This window comes from Rhinolophus sinicus, linkage group LG06 (genome assembly GCF_036562045.2).
Source record: "Rhinolophus sinicus isolate RSC01 linkage group LG06, ASM3656204v1, whole genome shotgun sequence".
Lineage (NCBI taxonomy): Eukaryota > Metazoa > Chordata > Mammalia > Chiroptera > Rhinolophidae > Rhinolophus > Rhinolophus sinicus.
Window position 1 is genome coordinate 119,187,160 of NC_133756.1, and position 15,754 is coordinate 119,202,913.

Genomic DNA, 15,754 nt, shown 5'->3' on the forward strand with positions numbered 1-15,754 from the left:
GTACACCCCTTAGATAATTATCGTATTTATTTTAATGATAAACAGAAGCAAATGGAACTACTACATTTTTCTACCACCAATTGAATCTACAGTATCTACAAATCCACCAGTATTCATGATCGTATATTCTGCCCTGACAACTTTAGTTTCATATATGAATTATCTCTGTTCCTGTTCAAGGGCAACCTTGGTCATGATTCCCATCCCCTTTTGCTTATGAGGACTTTGTTTCCTTTAGTTATCCTCTTTCTCCTATCTCATTTTTTTTTCTCTAGTGGATATTATAAAACGTCCTTTAAAAACATTCTCTAGCCTTTGAAAATATTCTTAACCCCACATTCACCATTAGATACCGCCCCACTTCTGTTCTCCTATACAACAAAACTTTGCAAAAAAGTTCTTACTTGCTTTCTCTACTTGGTCACCTTCCATCCTTTCCTCAACTAATATCCCCATCTTATAACAGGTTTTTATGTCCCACTTATTTTCTGAGATTTCCTTTGCAAGGTCACCTCCATCACGCCAATTCTAATGGTCACTTCTTAGCCCTCACCTTCGGTGATCTCTCAGCATTATTTGACACAGATGCTCTGTCCCTCCTTCTAGAAACACTTGCTATACCTGCCTGGCTTTCCTCCGATCTCACCAACTGTCTTTTCAGTTTCCTTTGTTGGAGCTTCCTCTTCTTCCCAAGCTCTAAATATTGTGTAGTATCCCAAAGCTCAGTTCCTGAATCTTTTTTCTATCAACATCAAATCCCTATGTGAGTGTATTCAGTCTTCTGGCTTTAAATATTATCTATGCAATCATTACACTTCAATTTATCTCTAGCTAAACCTCTTCTAATTACAGACGGTCCCTGACCTATGACAGTTAGACTTATCATTCTTCAACTTGACAATGGTGTGAAAGCAATGCATTCAATAGAAACCATACTTCAAACTTTGAGTGTTGATCTTTTTCCAGATTAGCAATATGCAGTATTATACTCTCTTGTGATGCTGGGCAGCAGAGCTAGAAGCAGCTCCCACTCAGCCACACAATCATGAGGGTAAACAACTGATACTCTACTGTGTGTTTAGTGTGTTAGATGATTTTTGCCCAACTGTAAACTAACGTAAGTGCTCTGAGCATGTTTAAAGCAGGCCAGGCTAAGCTATGATGTTCGGTAGCTTAGGTGTATTAAATGCATTTTCAACTTACGATATTTTCAATTTACAATGGGCTTATCGGGATATAATCCCATCTAAGTTGAGGAGCATCTGCAGTATGTACAAGTGCCTACTTAACATTTTCACTTAGATGTATAGAAAATAAGCTCTTCAATTTATCCAAATTAAAATCCTGATTCCCTATCCCTTCCCTGCTCTCAAATCTACGTCTCTCTACCACCCACCCAAATGGGCCAGAACCCTAGAAGTCACCCCTGAGTGCTGCCCCTTCCCAACATCCCAGCCATACGCAGTCCTGTCAGCTCTTCACAATACACTCAACTTGACCATATGACTTCCTGTGTTGCCGTCCTAGTCTATGATTACCATCGTTACTCTCCTGTACTGTAACTGTTTCCTAAGCAATCTCCCACTTCCATTATCACCCCCACTCCCATTATCACCCCCACTCTCCACTCCTTTTCCTATTCTGTTTTCCTCAGTGCAGCCAGAGCGCTGGAACCAAGATGTAAATCCATCTGCTCGATTTCAAAGCCTGGGCTCCTAATGACTGTACCCTACTGCCTCTCATTAGGATGAGCAAGAGCACAAAAGCAGGAATTCACTTTATATCTTTACTGAATTAAATAGGTTAGCCTTGTATTTCAACATGCTTTTTTTTTTTTTTTTGAAATCTGGAACACCCAAATTGGTCATGAGTCATAAACTTGATCAGATATCCAGCAGAGTACAAAACAAAATTACCCAATACTTCATAGGATTCTTTCTGAGTCTCAGGCTCAGAAAGTGGGCCTGAAAATTAGTGGCTCTCAGAGAACCCAGAACATGTTAAGATTCAACAAACAGTACCCTCATCCTATCCTACATCCACCCGAGAATCAAGACTCTGTTTCCTTTAAGAGAAGGTCCACCATGACCCCCAGGCTGGATTGGGTACCTATCTTCTGTTGCTACTGTGCTTTATGTATTGACTTGTTGGCATCCCCAGAATTTTGATAAGAACTAGGCCTGATTCATCCCAGTTCTTAAATCAAGTACTGACACATCTTATGTACTTAAAAAAAAAAAAGTTTACTGAATAAACTTAAAAAGTTATTTGGAATAATTTTCTCACTGGTTCTTACTGGGGAAATAGGCAGGGTACATGAGCTACATGTTGAGCTGGCAGCAAGATGGGAAGAGAGGTCTTTGGTGCTTCTGAGAGAACAGTAGCATGAAAACCGGGAGGTAGAAGTGACCTCCCCAAACACACACATCATTCTGGCAAGCCATATTTGGCATGAGACCCTCTGTCCTAGGAAAACTCCCTTAGGGTATGATTATCAGTTCCTTAATTTCCATTTGTTATCTCTGATTCAGTTAATAGACATGTTCTGCCTGCCAGGGCAGACAGCAGTATGCTATATGCTGTATGAAAGTACAAAAGAAATAGAATAGCTTCTGCCCTCATGATATAGGAAGGGAGTTTAGACAGAAATGAAAATAAGCATATCCCTTAAGGGGGGATTATAAGACTTAAGGCTAAACAGTACGATATAATACAGACTTAAAGGTCTCGAAAAATTTTACTGAGGCAGTGATCTGCGTCATTTGGAGGAGTGAGAGAAAGGTTCTGGAGAAGGTACTGGAGATAGACTTTAAAGAATAGGTAGGAAGACAGGATACTGAGGATGTTTTATCCCAAGACTGATCCCCTTGGGAAAGGGGCAGTGTTTTACTTGTCTCTGAGTCTTCACCTTTTAACACAAAGTAAGTGTTTAATAAATATTTAATGAAATAATTAATTGAATTAACGAATAAATTAATGACTGAACAGCCTTTACTTAAGTGGAAGCCATAAACAATTCTGTCAGTCATTTTTATGAAAACTATTTACCAAAAGGGTTTTTACTTACCCAAAACTCAAATAAAAACTGAGAAAGGAACATACACCCATCTTCTGCTTCTCCATCATTTTCTCTAGAACACATAAAGTGAATCTAGAACCATGGAGCATAAGAGATGGAAGAGGCCTTAGAATCTCATTTAGTACAAACTCGCACCTTAGAGATGGGAACCACTAGATAACAGATGACTCAAAATTACTAAGATTCTAGGAGGTACTACCCGGTTTCCCTGAAAATAAGACCTAGCCAGACAATCAGCTCTAATGCATCTTTTGGAGCAAAAATTAATATAAGAACCAGTATTATATTATATTATATTATATTATATTATATTATATTATATTATATTATACCCAGTCTTATATTATAGTAAAATAAGACTGGGTCTTCTATTAATTTTTGCTCCAAAAGACGCATTAGAGCTGATTGTCCAGCTAGGTCTTATTTTTGGGGAAACATGGTATATTGTATTAGAAAAAGAGTGGATTTTGTACAACTGAGACAAGTCTGAAACATTTAAAATATTTTTTTTTTTAAATTCTGCTCTTTACATAAATGTTTCCACCCAGGATACTACAATAAAGCCAAGGCATGGGATTATTCCCTTGAACTTGGTTCTTGAGCTGATGAAAAAAGAAATCTACAATCTAACATTTAAAATATAGACAATATATATTTGTGGGTTACCTCCATTCAATGGCATTCTCCAGAGACTTGAAGGTTTTAGGACGACCACGTAAGAAATTCTGCATGCTATTAAGAGCATCCATGGCTGTACCTAGATGTTAAACAAAAACTTTAACTACATATTTTGAGCATTTACACTTACTAGGTCAACCATATACGTCTGCCTTCAATGAAAGCAGAATTCAGCGATGCTTGGGGAAAAAAAGATGCAGTTTAAGAAAATTCAGTACATTAAGACTGATGTGACAGCCAGGTTTCAAGACGGCCTCCAGTGATTTTTGCCTCGTGGTATTCACCCTTTAGTGTAGTCCCCCCACAATGAATGGGGCTGACTTGTATGACTTCTGAGACTGAGTCATAAAAGACATAGCAACTTATATTTTTAATGTTAAATAAAATTATGGTGCATACAATTAAAATATATGCAGCCATAAAGATGTTTATGAAAAATTTCTGATGACTCAGAGAATGATTATATAATGTGGAGTGCAGGTGAAATGAGTGAAAGTATCGAAAGGTACAAACTCCCAGTTATAAAATAAAGTCCTAGGGATGTAATGTGCAGCTTGGTGACTATAGTTAATTATACTTAGTATATATTTGAAAGTTGTTAAGAGAGTGGATCTTAAAGTTCTGATCACAAAAATAATTGTAACTATGTATAGTGATAGATAATAACTAGACATATTGTGGTGACCATTTTGCAATATATACATATATCAAATCATTATATTTTACACCTGACACTAATACAAAGTTATATGTGCATTATATCTCAATTAAAAAAATACCTGGAGTGCTTATGCCACAAAATAATATGAAAGAAAGATAAAAAAGACAGAGGGACATACTTAAGATGAGTGAAATCAACAATACATTAAAACACAGTAACAATAACCGACCATAGATGGCTCTTGTAAGTCCAACAGTTTGATTTGGTTAGCACTAAGAAAACTTACCTTCCACAACATCAATCATGCACAGACCTAAGAGGCTTGGCACCAGGTTGGATGATGCTGTGTGGACTGCAATAGCACCTCCCATGCTATGTCCAATCAGCATAATTGGAGGAGGGAGGTCCCCATACATGGCTTCAACCACATTGCCGACATCTCTGCAAAGAGAAGGAAAAAAGACTGGGAATGCTCTCTGACACTGTAAAAATAGTTTTCTTTCCTAACTTCTTCCTTTGGTCTGTACCTAACAGTCCTAGGACTATAAAGGTCTACTAGGCCATCTTGCAAACATACCTGTTAAAACTCCTAGCATGCCCCCAGTATCTACACACATAGCCAGCCACACATCTAGCCAGCTCTTCTGATAAATGGCAGTTTAAGAACTAAGAACCCAAAATTTCTGATTTTCCTTTATCACACTTTCACTGTTCCACACATTTAGTACAATTACATAAACATATGCCTTTATTTTAAACCTAAGCTTGAAAGTCTAGACAAATCATTTAACTGCTCTATGCCTCAGCTTCCCCATCTACAAAACAGGAAAACAACTTTATCAAGCATTATAATGCAGCGAAGTTTGGAGTCACGAGATGAATTACAGCCCTAGTTTATTTTTTACTATGTGGACTTGGATTAGTCATTTAAACTCTCAGAATGTCAACATCTATAAAATGAAGTTAAGAATATCATTTACTATTCTGGATTGCTGTGAGGTTTAACTGCGACATTGATGAATGTGAAAATACTTTGAAAAGAGTAAAGTGCTATACAAATGTTAATTATTATTTATAATTCGTCATGTAAAGTTGTTTGAAGTACGAACATAAATGTGAGTATAATGTTCTGAGAAACTAGACAGATAATTTTTATTGGCTTCTATCCTAGTCTGTAAGTATGAGTGGATCTTTTTAACAAAGACCTTAAAGCTTTGAAACTGAGAACTGAAGTAGGAACTTTGGTATTTATTTGCATATAGGCCTTCTTTGGTATAGCAATAGGTAAGTATGGTATGTTTCTAGAGATCACTGGCTCTGCTGTCTTTTTTTGGGAGTGGCTGAGTGAGTCAACCTCAAAAGACAGAGTTGGCTTGCTGAGTGTCATTACATACCTCAAGCACTCACACAGTGTTAGCCAAATATAGCAGGTGTAGATGTAGAAACACAGCCTTTCAAATATGGTCTCCAAAGTATTCAGAATAGTGAATGCTATTATTTTTGCAGGAATTAATCTTAAAAACCTCATACAATTACAGATGAGAATAGGGCAGCTGCAGCAAGTGCAGATAATCTGAATGGGAGATAAGGAGGCCACCCAATTTTATAAGTGAAAATAAATAATGGTTTAATATTCCTTTGGAGTTAAATTTAAGGGTAAAATTTTGGGTTAGTAACAAATATAATGAGTAAAATAAAAGGATGCTACAGAAGAGTATCTAAATCCAGGTCTCCTTAAAATACTAAGTTGGAGGAGTCCTACAGTATCTGCTTCATGCATGAAGGTGGATAGGGTCTGAAACAAACCAACTTAATATTGCGTCTCAGCTTAGGAAAGGTATATTTCATCCAGGTAAAAGTTGGTTATGATCAATCACTTGATCATCTATCCTCTGGAGAAATGTATTCTTATTAAAGTTAATCAAAGTATTCAGTCATGAGGATTACTGTCTTATTTGAGACACGTCCTGAAATTCTAGAGAAATCAAATAAAGATGAAGCAGCAGGGATTAACTACAAATCTAGTCTGTAAATGGATGTACCACAACTTTGGTAGTGGCTTTTTAAGGGGATTCTGTCCTACTTATTAATACTAGGCTCATTTCCTGAGAAGCAGTATAGCATATCACAGACTTAACAGAAAAAGGACTAGCAGAATAACCTGACCTCAAATCTTGGCTCGTCTACTTTCAGTGGCATTGCATCTTATGTAATGTGCAGATTCTGAAGTTGATATTTACGGCAAAAATCGTGCTGTCAGTACTATTTGAAAACCCCACTAATAGCCCATTTGGAGATTTTTGTTTCAGAGTGATTGAATTCATATTAATTCAATGAATTCATATAAATGTTTTATTGCTTCGACTATTTCAGCAAGAATATAATTTGTTGGCTCTTCTGATTCTTGATAATCATCTTCATCTGGTGTAGATGGTTTTAACCATTTATTTTCTTTTTAACCTTTTTGTGCCAGTTATCAACTTATTGTTTCTCAGCTCCAACTCACCCTTCACTACACGTTCTGCAAAACTGGATCTGAGGCCTTTCAGTATTTTTCCTTTACCAGCTGACATGATGTTAAACTATATCAGTAGAGGACAAGGGAGAGACATGGCAGAGAGGACTTTATTCCTGACCCATGTTGACTCCACAAGCTCCTTGTACTTCTTTAGCCCCCAGCACCTGCACCACACACAGCTTCCCTGCTGCCTGACTTCGTCAACACTCCATCCTCCCATCCCCAGTGTTTTTCTTTCCTAGCTTTACTGAGCTATAATTGGTATACAAAAAATGGTACATAATTAATTGTCTATGATTTGGTAAGTTTGGATATATACACTTGCGTTAACATCATGATCGAGGATTACCTCGATCACATCCATCGCCTCCAAAAATTTCCTTGCGTCACTTTTGTGTGTGTGCGTGTTTGTGCATGGGTGTGTGTCGTAAGAACACTTAACGTAAGATTTAACCTCTTACAATTTGAAGTAAGCAGAATCTTATTAACGACAAGCACCGTGTACAGCAGCTCTCTGGAACCACCGCTGATATTTTTGTTGCAGTGCCTCTGTGAGATACCTCCCTGTGAACCGCTTCCCCTGTACCCGAGAGGGCAGACGTATGGCAAGTTCTACCAACATGGCATCAAAGTGACTTCTCTGCCTTTGTTCAGTAAGCAACAGTCCTGTTCTCCAACAAGGTCTAGGTCGGAAACTCTACCCTTTTGTGTTCTACCTCAGCCTGAGAAGACAGTGGTTGCTTCTTACATGTGCTATTCCTATATTCTTTTTGTCTTTCTTTTTGAAGTTTTCCCCAGCTTTACTGAGGAATAATTGATAAAAATTGTAATATATTTAAGTGTAATATATTTAAGTAATTTGACAGATGTGTAAATTGTGAAATGATTCCCACAATCAAGTTAATTAATCCTATATTCTTTAGAGTTCTCTTTACTTCTTACTAGCCAATTCTTCATTACTCCAATCTCATGTTTTGGTTAATAAATCTTTATATTAAACTTTCTCTGTTCAAATTACTGGTAGTTTCTCTCTCCTGTTTGTCCAGACTGATACATTATTAGACAATGTTTCCTTAAGGCCCTCAATTAATTCTTTCATTTCCTCTAGAATGTCAACCTAGCCATCATCACCCTTTGTCTGGTTGCCTAGCCACTTAAATGATGTATTTCACTTTTTTGTCAACAGTCAAGAAACCCTTTAAATCCTTAAAAGTCATTCATAAATCTTTCTATAGGTATCATCAACATGCTTGATTAGTTCAGGCTTTATTGTGCTCACATTACAAAGGCATTAGGAACAATTGAGGGAACAGATTCTTGGCTCCCTTTCCATGGTTTCTCAGGTGTATGTTGACTGAGTGGAATGGTATTCATACATTGGTCATTCATATTCCTTCTCTCTCTCCTCCCCCCCCTCCCAGCCCCACCAAGCACTACAGCTGAATGATCACAATGCTGGTCTATTAATTGTGTCACCTCACATAAGTTATTCAACCTATCTGAGCTCATTTCCTCAATGGTGAAAAAAAATGATAATATTTACACTACAGAGTTAATAACGTAGATAAATTAAAAGAAATAACAAATAAATTATTTATTCTTAATGTTTATTTTACACTTAAGGCCTGGCAGATAGAGAGGACACAAATAACACCTACTATTAACAATAAAATTATGGCCACATGAGTTTGGGTTCTAAAGGAAAAACAGTTTACTCTTGGATTAAAGCTACTAAAGTAAGAAGGGATAAGAAAGATATTTTTGGCCAAAGTTGGTCAAACACTTGAGAAGACATGTATTAAGTACACAAGAGAACATGTATTAAAGCAGGGTAGTGAGAAGAATTCTGCTTACAATATAGGACAGTAGTTCCCAAACAGCAGTCATGGACTGGCTGTATCAGATTCCTTTATAGAACTTTATCAAAATATGAACGCCCAGATCTCACTGGTAGAAGCACTAATTCAGTAAATATGGGGTAGAGACAAATCATCTGTATTTTAATCATTTCTCAGGCAATTTTAAAGAGTGACCAGGTTTGAGAGCTACTGAATATGCTACATTCATCTTTTACTTTGAGGCCCAGGGTATAATTACTAATGTTTTAATACCCTGTTTCTGTCTTACCATGAAGTTGTACAAAGAATGTGGGCAAGATGCCTTAAGAACATCTCACAGGGCCTCTTGTATACAACTACTTTTCCAAGCATGGGTCCCCAATAGATATCCAGATGCTATTCAACAATGTCAACAAAAGAAAACTTTTCAAAAGACAACACAAAGTGAACTGTGCCTCGAAGAATTTTCATGTGCTTTATGTATGACCAATCACATTGAATATACCAAGAAAAATGAATGTTTCTTTCAAGATTAAATAGTAAGGAGACCAGATATAGAAGTCAAAAATAACAGAATGTACTAATTATTGTCCAACAATCTCACCAGGAGAGTGATAAAGGATACTACTATAGTAATGGAAGCCAGGTGATGTATAAACAATATTAGATTACTTACTTTGCCATTGTTTCTGCAGACAGGTCTTCAGAATTCCTGACTTTTGTTTCACCTAAAAAGAAAGTATTTTAAAAATAAAATTCCCAAAGATAGGAATTACAAAAGCAAGAGTAGTCTCTTTCAAAAATCTCACCTTTGGACAATAAAATGGGGACTTTATAATTGCATATGATGGGCTTAGCAAGGATTTTCTATGTTATGGACACATCCTTACAGTTGAGCACCCTGAGAACAATAATTACAGTAGCCTAACAAAGATTTATTTACATATATACCACTAGCATCAGAATTTAGTTACATTAAAGGACATTTTCTTAGCTAAGCTACAAAAATATATATATAGTGTGTATTTATAAAATATTTATAAAAACTGTAAGCTAGGACTTCCCTCAAGACGTCCAAATGGAACAGACTAGGTTATTTTACAGCCACACTAAAATGTGTAATATTTAACGCTATGCAAAGAGCTTGGCAAATATGTCGTTACATCAGAACTAATTAAGAACTTTACTCACCATGACTTCGCAGATCCAAAGCCACAATCCTACACTGAACCCTACTAATGATCGCTGCCTAGGAGGAAAAGGAAAAGTCGTAAGATACATCTGGGTTAGCAAATCTTTCTCCATTACCAATAACTTTGTTGAATGAATTGCTATCAGAATTCAAGGATCTCAAGATAATCAAAAGACTTTCCACTTTTAAGCAAAAATTTAAAAATGATGATTCTGTGCTTTTTTGGTACAGATTCTGGTTCTATCCCATCTTCAAAATATGGCTTTCTCCACCTAAATCCCTCTTTAGACTTTAACTCTTCCTAGCTTTTCATGAAACACAGAGTGAGCACCTCTAAGCAATGACCTTCTGTGTTCGATTAACGATGATTTTCATCCATATTCCTTGGTTATCTTTTCCATACTCTGGCAGGGAAATTGCCTAAGTAAGGACCATGAGTCAGTTAATATGTTGGCTCAGGACATCACACAAATGTAACAGCATTCAAATCATGAAATAACTCTGAAAGCAGTACAAATCATGAAATCTACCAAAGATTCACTTAAGATAGATACAGGAGTACACACAAGCTTGTATCTCAGTTAAATAAAAATATACTGAAAAAGAAATCATAATATCATGGGGAGGTACAATTTTAGAGGTTTAAACAAACCTGAAATAATTGGGGATCTTCTTCCTCAAATGAACTATATTCTTTGACAATAATACATCACAACTAGTGTTAGTAAATGTCATCAACATTTAACTTTTAAGAATAAAACAGGAGACCTGTCTAGCCTAACCCTCACATTTTATGAATGAAGAAACTAAGACCAAGAGAAAGAAAACTATTTGTTCAGGGTCATATAACAAGTTAGTAGTAAACACAGAACCAGAATAAAGGTAAGTTACCAATATAATAGTCAATGTGTAACACAAATCGGATTTCCTAAATCACATTTTTCCCCTTTATTTTTAAGTGATTAAATACATCATCTTGACTATATTATCATTATAAAAGAGTTGAAAATATAGAAAGTGGGGGCAGCCGGTTAGCTCAGTTGGTTAGAGAGCAGTGCTCTTAACAAGGTTGCCAATTCAATCCCCACATGAGCCACTGTGAGCTGTGCCCTCCACAACTAGATTGAAACAACTATATGACTTGGAGCTGATGGGTCCTGGAAAAACACACTTAAAAATAAATAAAAGTTAAAAAATAAATATATAAATATATAAATATATAAATATATATATATATAAATATATAAATATATATATATATATATATGGAGAGAGAGAGAGAGAGAGAGAGAGAGAGAGAGAGAGATAAAGTTAATAAGAGAAAAAACCCTTTGACCTGCCATCCAAATGTAGTCTTTTGCCATCTGTTTGGGCATTTTCTATGATCTCCACCCTCCTCCCCCAGCTTTACTGAGATATATCGACATACATGTAAGTTTAAGGTGTACAATGTGATGACTTGATTACGTGTATACTGCAAAATAATTACTACACTAAGGTTGGTTAACTCCTCCATCCCTCACATAACTACCATTATGTGTTATTTGTGTGGTGAAAACATTTAAAATCTACTCTCTTAACTTTCAAGTATATAAGACAGTATAATTCATTACAGTCACCATGCTATATATTAGATCCCCAGAACTTATTCATCTTATAGATGGGAGTCTGTACCCTTTGACCAGCATTTTCCCATTTCCCCCACCTCCCAACCCTTCACTACCACCATTCCAATCTCTATTTCTAAGAATTCAACTTTTTTGGATTCTGCATATAAGTGACAACATATAGCATTTGTCTTTCTCTGACTTATTTTACCTAGCATAATATTCTCAAGGTCCTCCATGTTGTTGCAGAAGGCAGGATTCGCTTCATTTTTATGACTAATACATGGGTGTGTGCGTGCGTGCATGCATGTGTCACATTTTCTTTATCCATTCATCCATTGATGGATGCTCAGGTTATTTCCATGTCTTGGCTATTGTGAACAACAGTGTTATGAACATGGGGTACAGATATCTTGAGATAGTGTTTCTATTTCTTTCAGATATATATCCAGAAGTGGGATTGCTGGATCATATGGTAGTTCTAATTTTAACTTGTTGAAGAAGCTGCATGCTGTTTTCCACAGTGGCTGTACCAATTTACATTCCCACCAACAGTGCACAAGGGTTCCCTTTTATTTCTACAGCCTCACCAACACTTGTCTCTTGTCTTCTTGATAACAGCCATTTTAACAGTTGTGAGGTGATCTCTCATGTGGTTTTGATTTGCATTTTCCTGATGATTAGGGATGTCAAGCATCTTTTCTTGCAACTGTTGGCCATTTGTATGTCTTCTTTGGAAAAATGTCTATTCAAGTCTTTTTCTCTTTTTTTTTTTTGCTATTGCGTTGTATGAGTTCCTTGTATGTTTTGGATATTAATTCTTTATCAGATAGATGGTTTGCAAATATTTTCTCCCATTCTATAGGTTACATTTTCATTTTGCTGTTTTGTTTTGTTTTGCTGTGCAGAAGCTTTTTAGTTTGATGTAGTCCCACTTGTTTATTTGCTTTTGTTGCTTGCACTTTTGGTGTCATACGCAAAAAATCATTGCCAAGACCAATATTAAGGGGCTATTCCTCCAATCCCTTCCTGTAGTTTTAGAGTCAGGTCTTACATTTAATTCTCTAATGCATTTCAAGTTAATCTTGGTGAGTGGTGTAAGATAGGGGTTCAATTTCATTTTTCTAAATGTGGTTATCCAGTTTTCCCAACACCATTTATTGGAGACTATCCTTTCCCTATTGAGTCTTCTTGTCTCCCTTGTCAAATATTAGTTGATTGTATACTCATAGGTTTAGTCACAAGGTCTCAATTCTGTTCCACTGGTTTATGTGTCTGTTTTTATGCCAGTACCATATTGTTTTGATTACTATAGCTTTGTAATAAAATTTGAAATTAGGAATTGTAATGCCTTTAGTTTTGTTTCTCTTTCTCAGGATTGCTCTGGGTATTTGGGGTCTTTTGTTGTCCCACACAAATTTTACAATTTTTTTTTTCTATTTCTGTGAACAATGTCATTGGAATTTTGATAAGGATTGCACTGACTCTGTAAATGACATTGGATAGTCTTGACATTTTTGCAGTATTAACTCATCTGATCCATGAACATGGGATATCTTTCCATTTACTTGTGTCTTCTTCAATTTCTTTCATCAATGTATTGTAATTTTCAGTGTATAGATCTTTTACCTCCTTGGTTAAATTTATTTCTAAGTATTTTATTTTTCTGATACTATTGTAAATGGGATCATTTTCCTTATTTCTTTTTCGGATAGTTCATTGTTAGTAAATGAAATCACACTTTAAAAATCACCTAGAAAATCAAGTCTGTTTTTACTTCTATTACTCTAATTAATGAATACCTTTAAAAAGAACAATGGACTGAAATTCTACTATACACTGCTATTTGTTTCTGAAAGCTAATTTACAGGAATTTTTAATACATTATGGTGGTAGTAAAGTCTTCAGTGCCAAAAAACAAATCTGTATTTTGGAAATAAAACTAAGTGACAAACATACTATCAAATTTGCTTGATTGCTGTACATTAAAAAAAAAGGTAAAAACAAATCCACATAATAGCAACAAAATACTAATTTGAAGGCAGCAATGTCAATTCCAATTTTAACCTGAAAGCAATAATTTACTACCTAATGTGCCTTTCAGAAAACACTGACATTAAAAACAGATTTTTCATTCATTTATTTAACAAATCATTCTAAACTACATCTGCTAAAAATCTGGCACCAATTGAGTGATGGGGTTACAATATGAAAAAGACAGGCAATGCTTCTGCTCTCATGATGTTTACATTCTATGTGGCACAGGAAAACTGAAAACAATAAATGAGCACAGTAAATTCAGAGAGCAGCATGTTTTAGAGATAATAAAAAAAGTGTCAGAGCATGTCTATGCTTGCCACTCCAGACCTTGTCTTAAACAGTATGACTTTGCCACTTCTAGAATGGGTTGAGTGAAAAGCAGCTATTTAAGAACTAGACTTTTTCACTTTGTCAGTAGAATTTGTGTTAGCAATAACAGCAACAATAGTAGTAGCACTTAATATTTATTAAATCTTACTGTGTCAAGCACCAGTCGAGGTGCTTCAAATGAAGTATCTAACTTTTTCCTCACATCTCTTATTCAGACATAATTTTCATCACGCTACAGGTGAGGACATTTTACAGTGAGCTTAAGTAACTTGCCCAGGCCAAACAGCTAATAAATGCAAAGCCAAGATTAAAATTCAAGCCATCTGGTTCCAGGTGACTCTCAACCTTGGCTGCATAACAGAATCACATAAGAAGCTTCAGTAAAGGGGCCAGCCCGGTGGCTCAGGCAGTTGGAGCTCCATGCTCCTAACTCCGAGGACTGCCGGTTCAATTCCCATATGGGCCAGTGGGCTCTCAACCACAAGGCTGCCAGTTCAACTCCTCCAGTCCCACAAGGGATGGTGGGCTCCGCCCCCTACAACTAGCAACAGCAACTGGACCTGGAGCTGAGCTGCGCCCTCCACAACTAAGACTGAAAGGACAACAACTTGAAGCTGAACGGCACCTTCCACAACTAAGATTGAAAGGACAACAACTTGACTTGGAAAAAAAAAAAAAAAAAGAAGAAGCTTCAGTAAATACTAATGCCCAGGCGCTAACCCGCCAGAAATTCTGATTTAAGGGATCTGGAGAGGCTCCAGGGTATCTATACATTTTAGAGTTCCCCAGGTGATTCTAACGTACAGCCAAAGTTCAGCCTAGCCCTGAACTAGAGCGTAAGAGACAAGAATGGAAGTAAAATCTGGGTGGTAATAACATTTTTATCACTTTGTTATCTCACCATATTATCTACCTGAGAAGTAGGCTGGGAAAATATTAGCCCAATTTTTGTAGCTGACCAAACAGGTTCTGAGAAGGTACATCAAGCATAGGTGAAGGTGTGGTGAAACAGATGTCCTCACAGACTCATGATATCCTCAAATTTTATAATTTTAGCTAATTGGATAAGTGAACAGTGGTATTTTTTTTCTTTTACTTTATATTTTCCTCATTAATCATAAGGTAGACCCATTTTTATAAGTTTCTGTATCCTCCTGTTACTTTTATACCTTTATAAAGATACTGTAAGCTCATCTAAAACAATGCTTGAGTCAAGCACTTTATCAAGAACCACACATCTTTTGTTTAGTCTCATAATCACCCTATTAACTAGGTGGTATTAAACCCATTTTAAAGATTAAGAAACTAAAGCTTGACAGATTAAGTTGCTTTGAGATTCAAACCCCAGTCTGCGTGAGATGAAAGCTTCGTATAATTTTTGCTGTGTTATTTGTTCATGTGCCATCTCCATTTTCCCTATCTTCCTCATTAGGCTTAAAACAGCGTATGAACAAGAGGATAACATGCTTAATTCTCTACTGTATCCATAGCACTCAGCATAACGTCTGGTACAAAGTCGGGGTTAACACGTATTTTTGCTGATTGACTGATCTTGTTAAAGAGTGAACTCTCATTTTTCTATCTTTAGTAACCCAGCACAAAACCTGAAATATAGAATATACTCAGCAAATATTTGCTAATATGAACTGAATTAAGTGGAAAAAGAAACGGGAATAAGCAGACACTTCAGATTCAATTCTTGTCTTCAATCAATTAACACGTGTTTGGTCCCAGGCCCCTTAGAGGTACCAAAGCTGAAAACAACGGGAGGCTGGCAAAAATCTAGCCTGCAGAGACTGCACGTGCTAATG

General features: G+C 36.3%; 1 protein-coding gene across 1 annotated transcript in view; it reads right to left on the reverse strand.

The window, feature by feature from the left end:
* The window catches only part of PPME1 (protein phosphatase methylesterase 1), a 57,745-nt gene that overhangs the window by 16,411 nt on the left and 25,580 nt on the right, over positions 1-15,754 (reverse strand). The window contains exons 4-7 of the mRNA XM_074335782.1: positions 9,966-10,023; positions 9,451-9,502; positions 4,705-4,859; positions 3,746-3,836 (exon numbers count right to left, since the gene is read on the reverse strand). Coding sequence (XP_074191883.1) covers positions 3,746-3,836; positions 4,705-4,859; positions 9,451-9,502; positions 9,966-10,023 — 356 coding nt within the window. The remainder of the gene's footprint in view (positions 1-3,745; positions 3,837-4,704; positions 4,860-9,450; positions 9,503-9,965; positions 10,024-15,754) is intronic.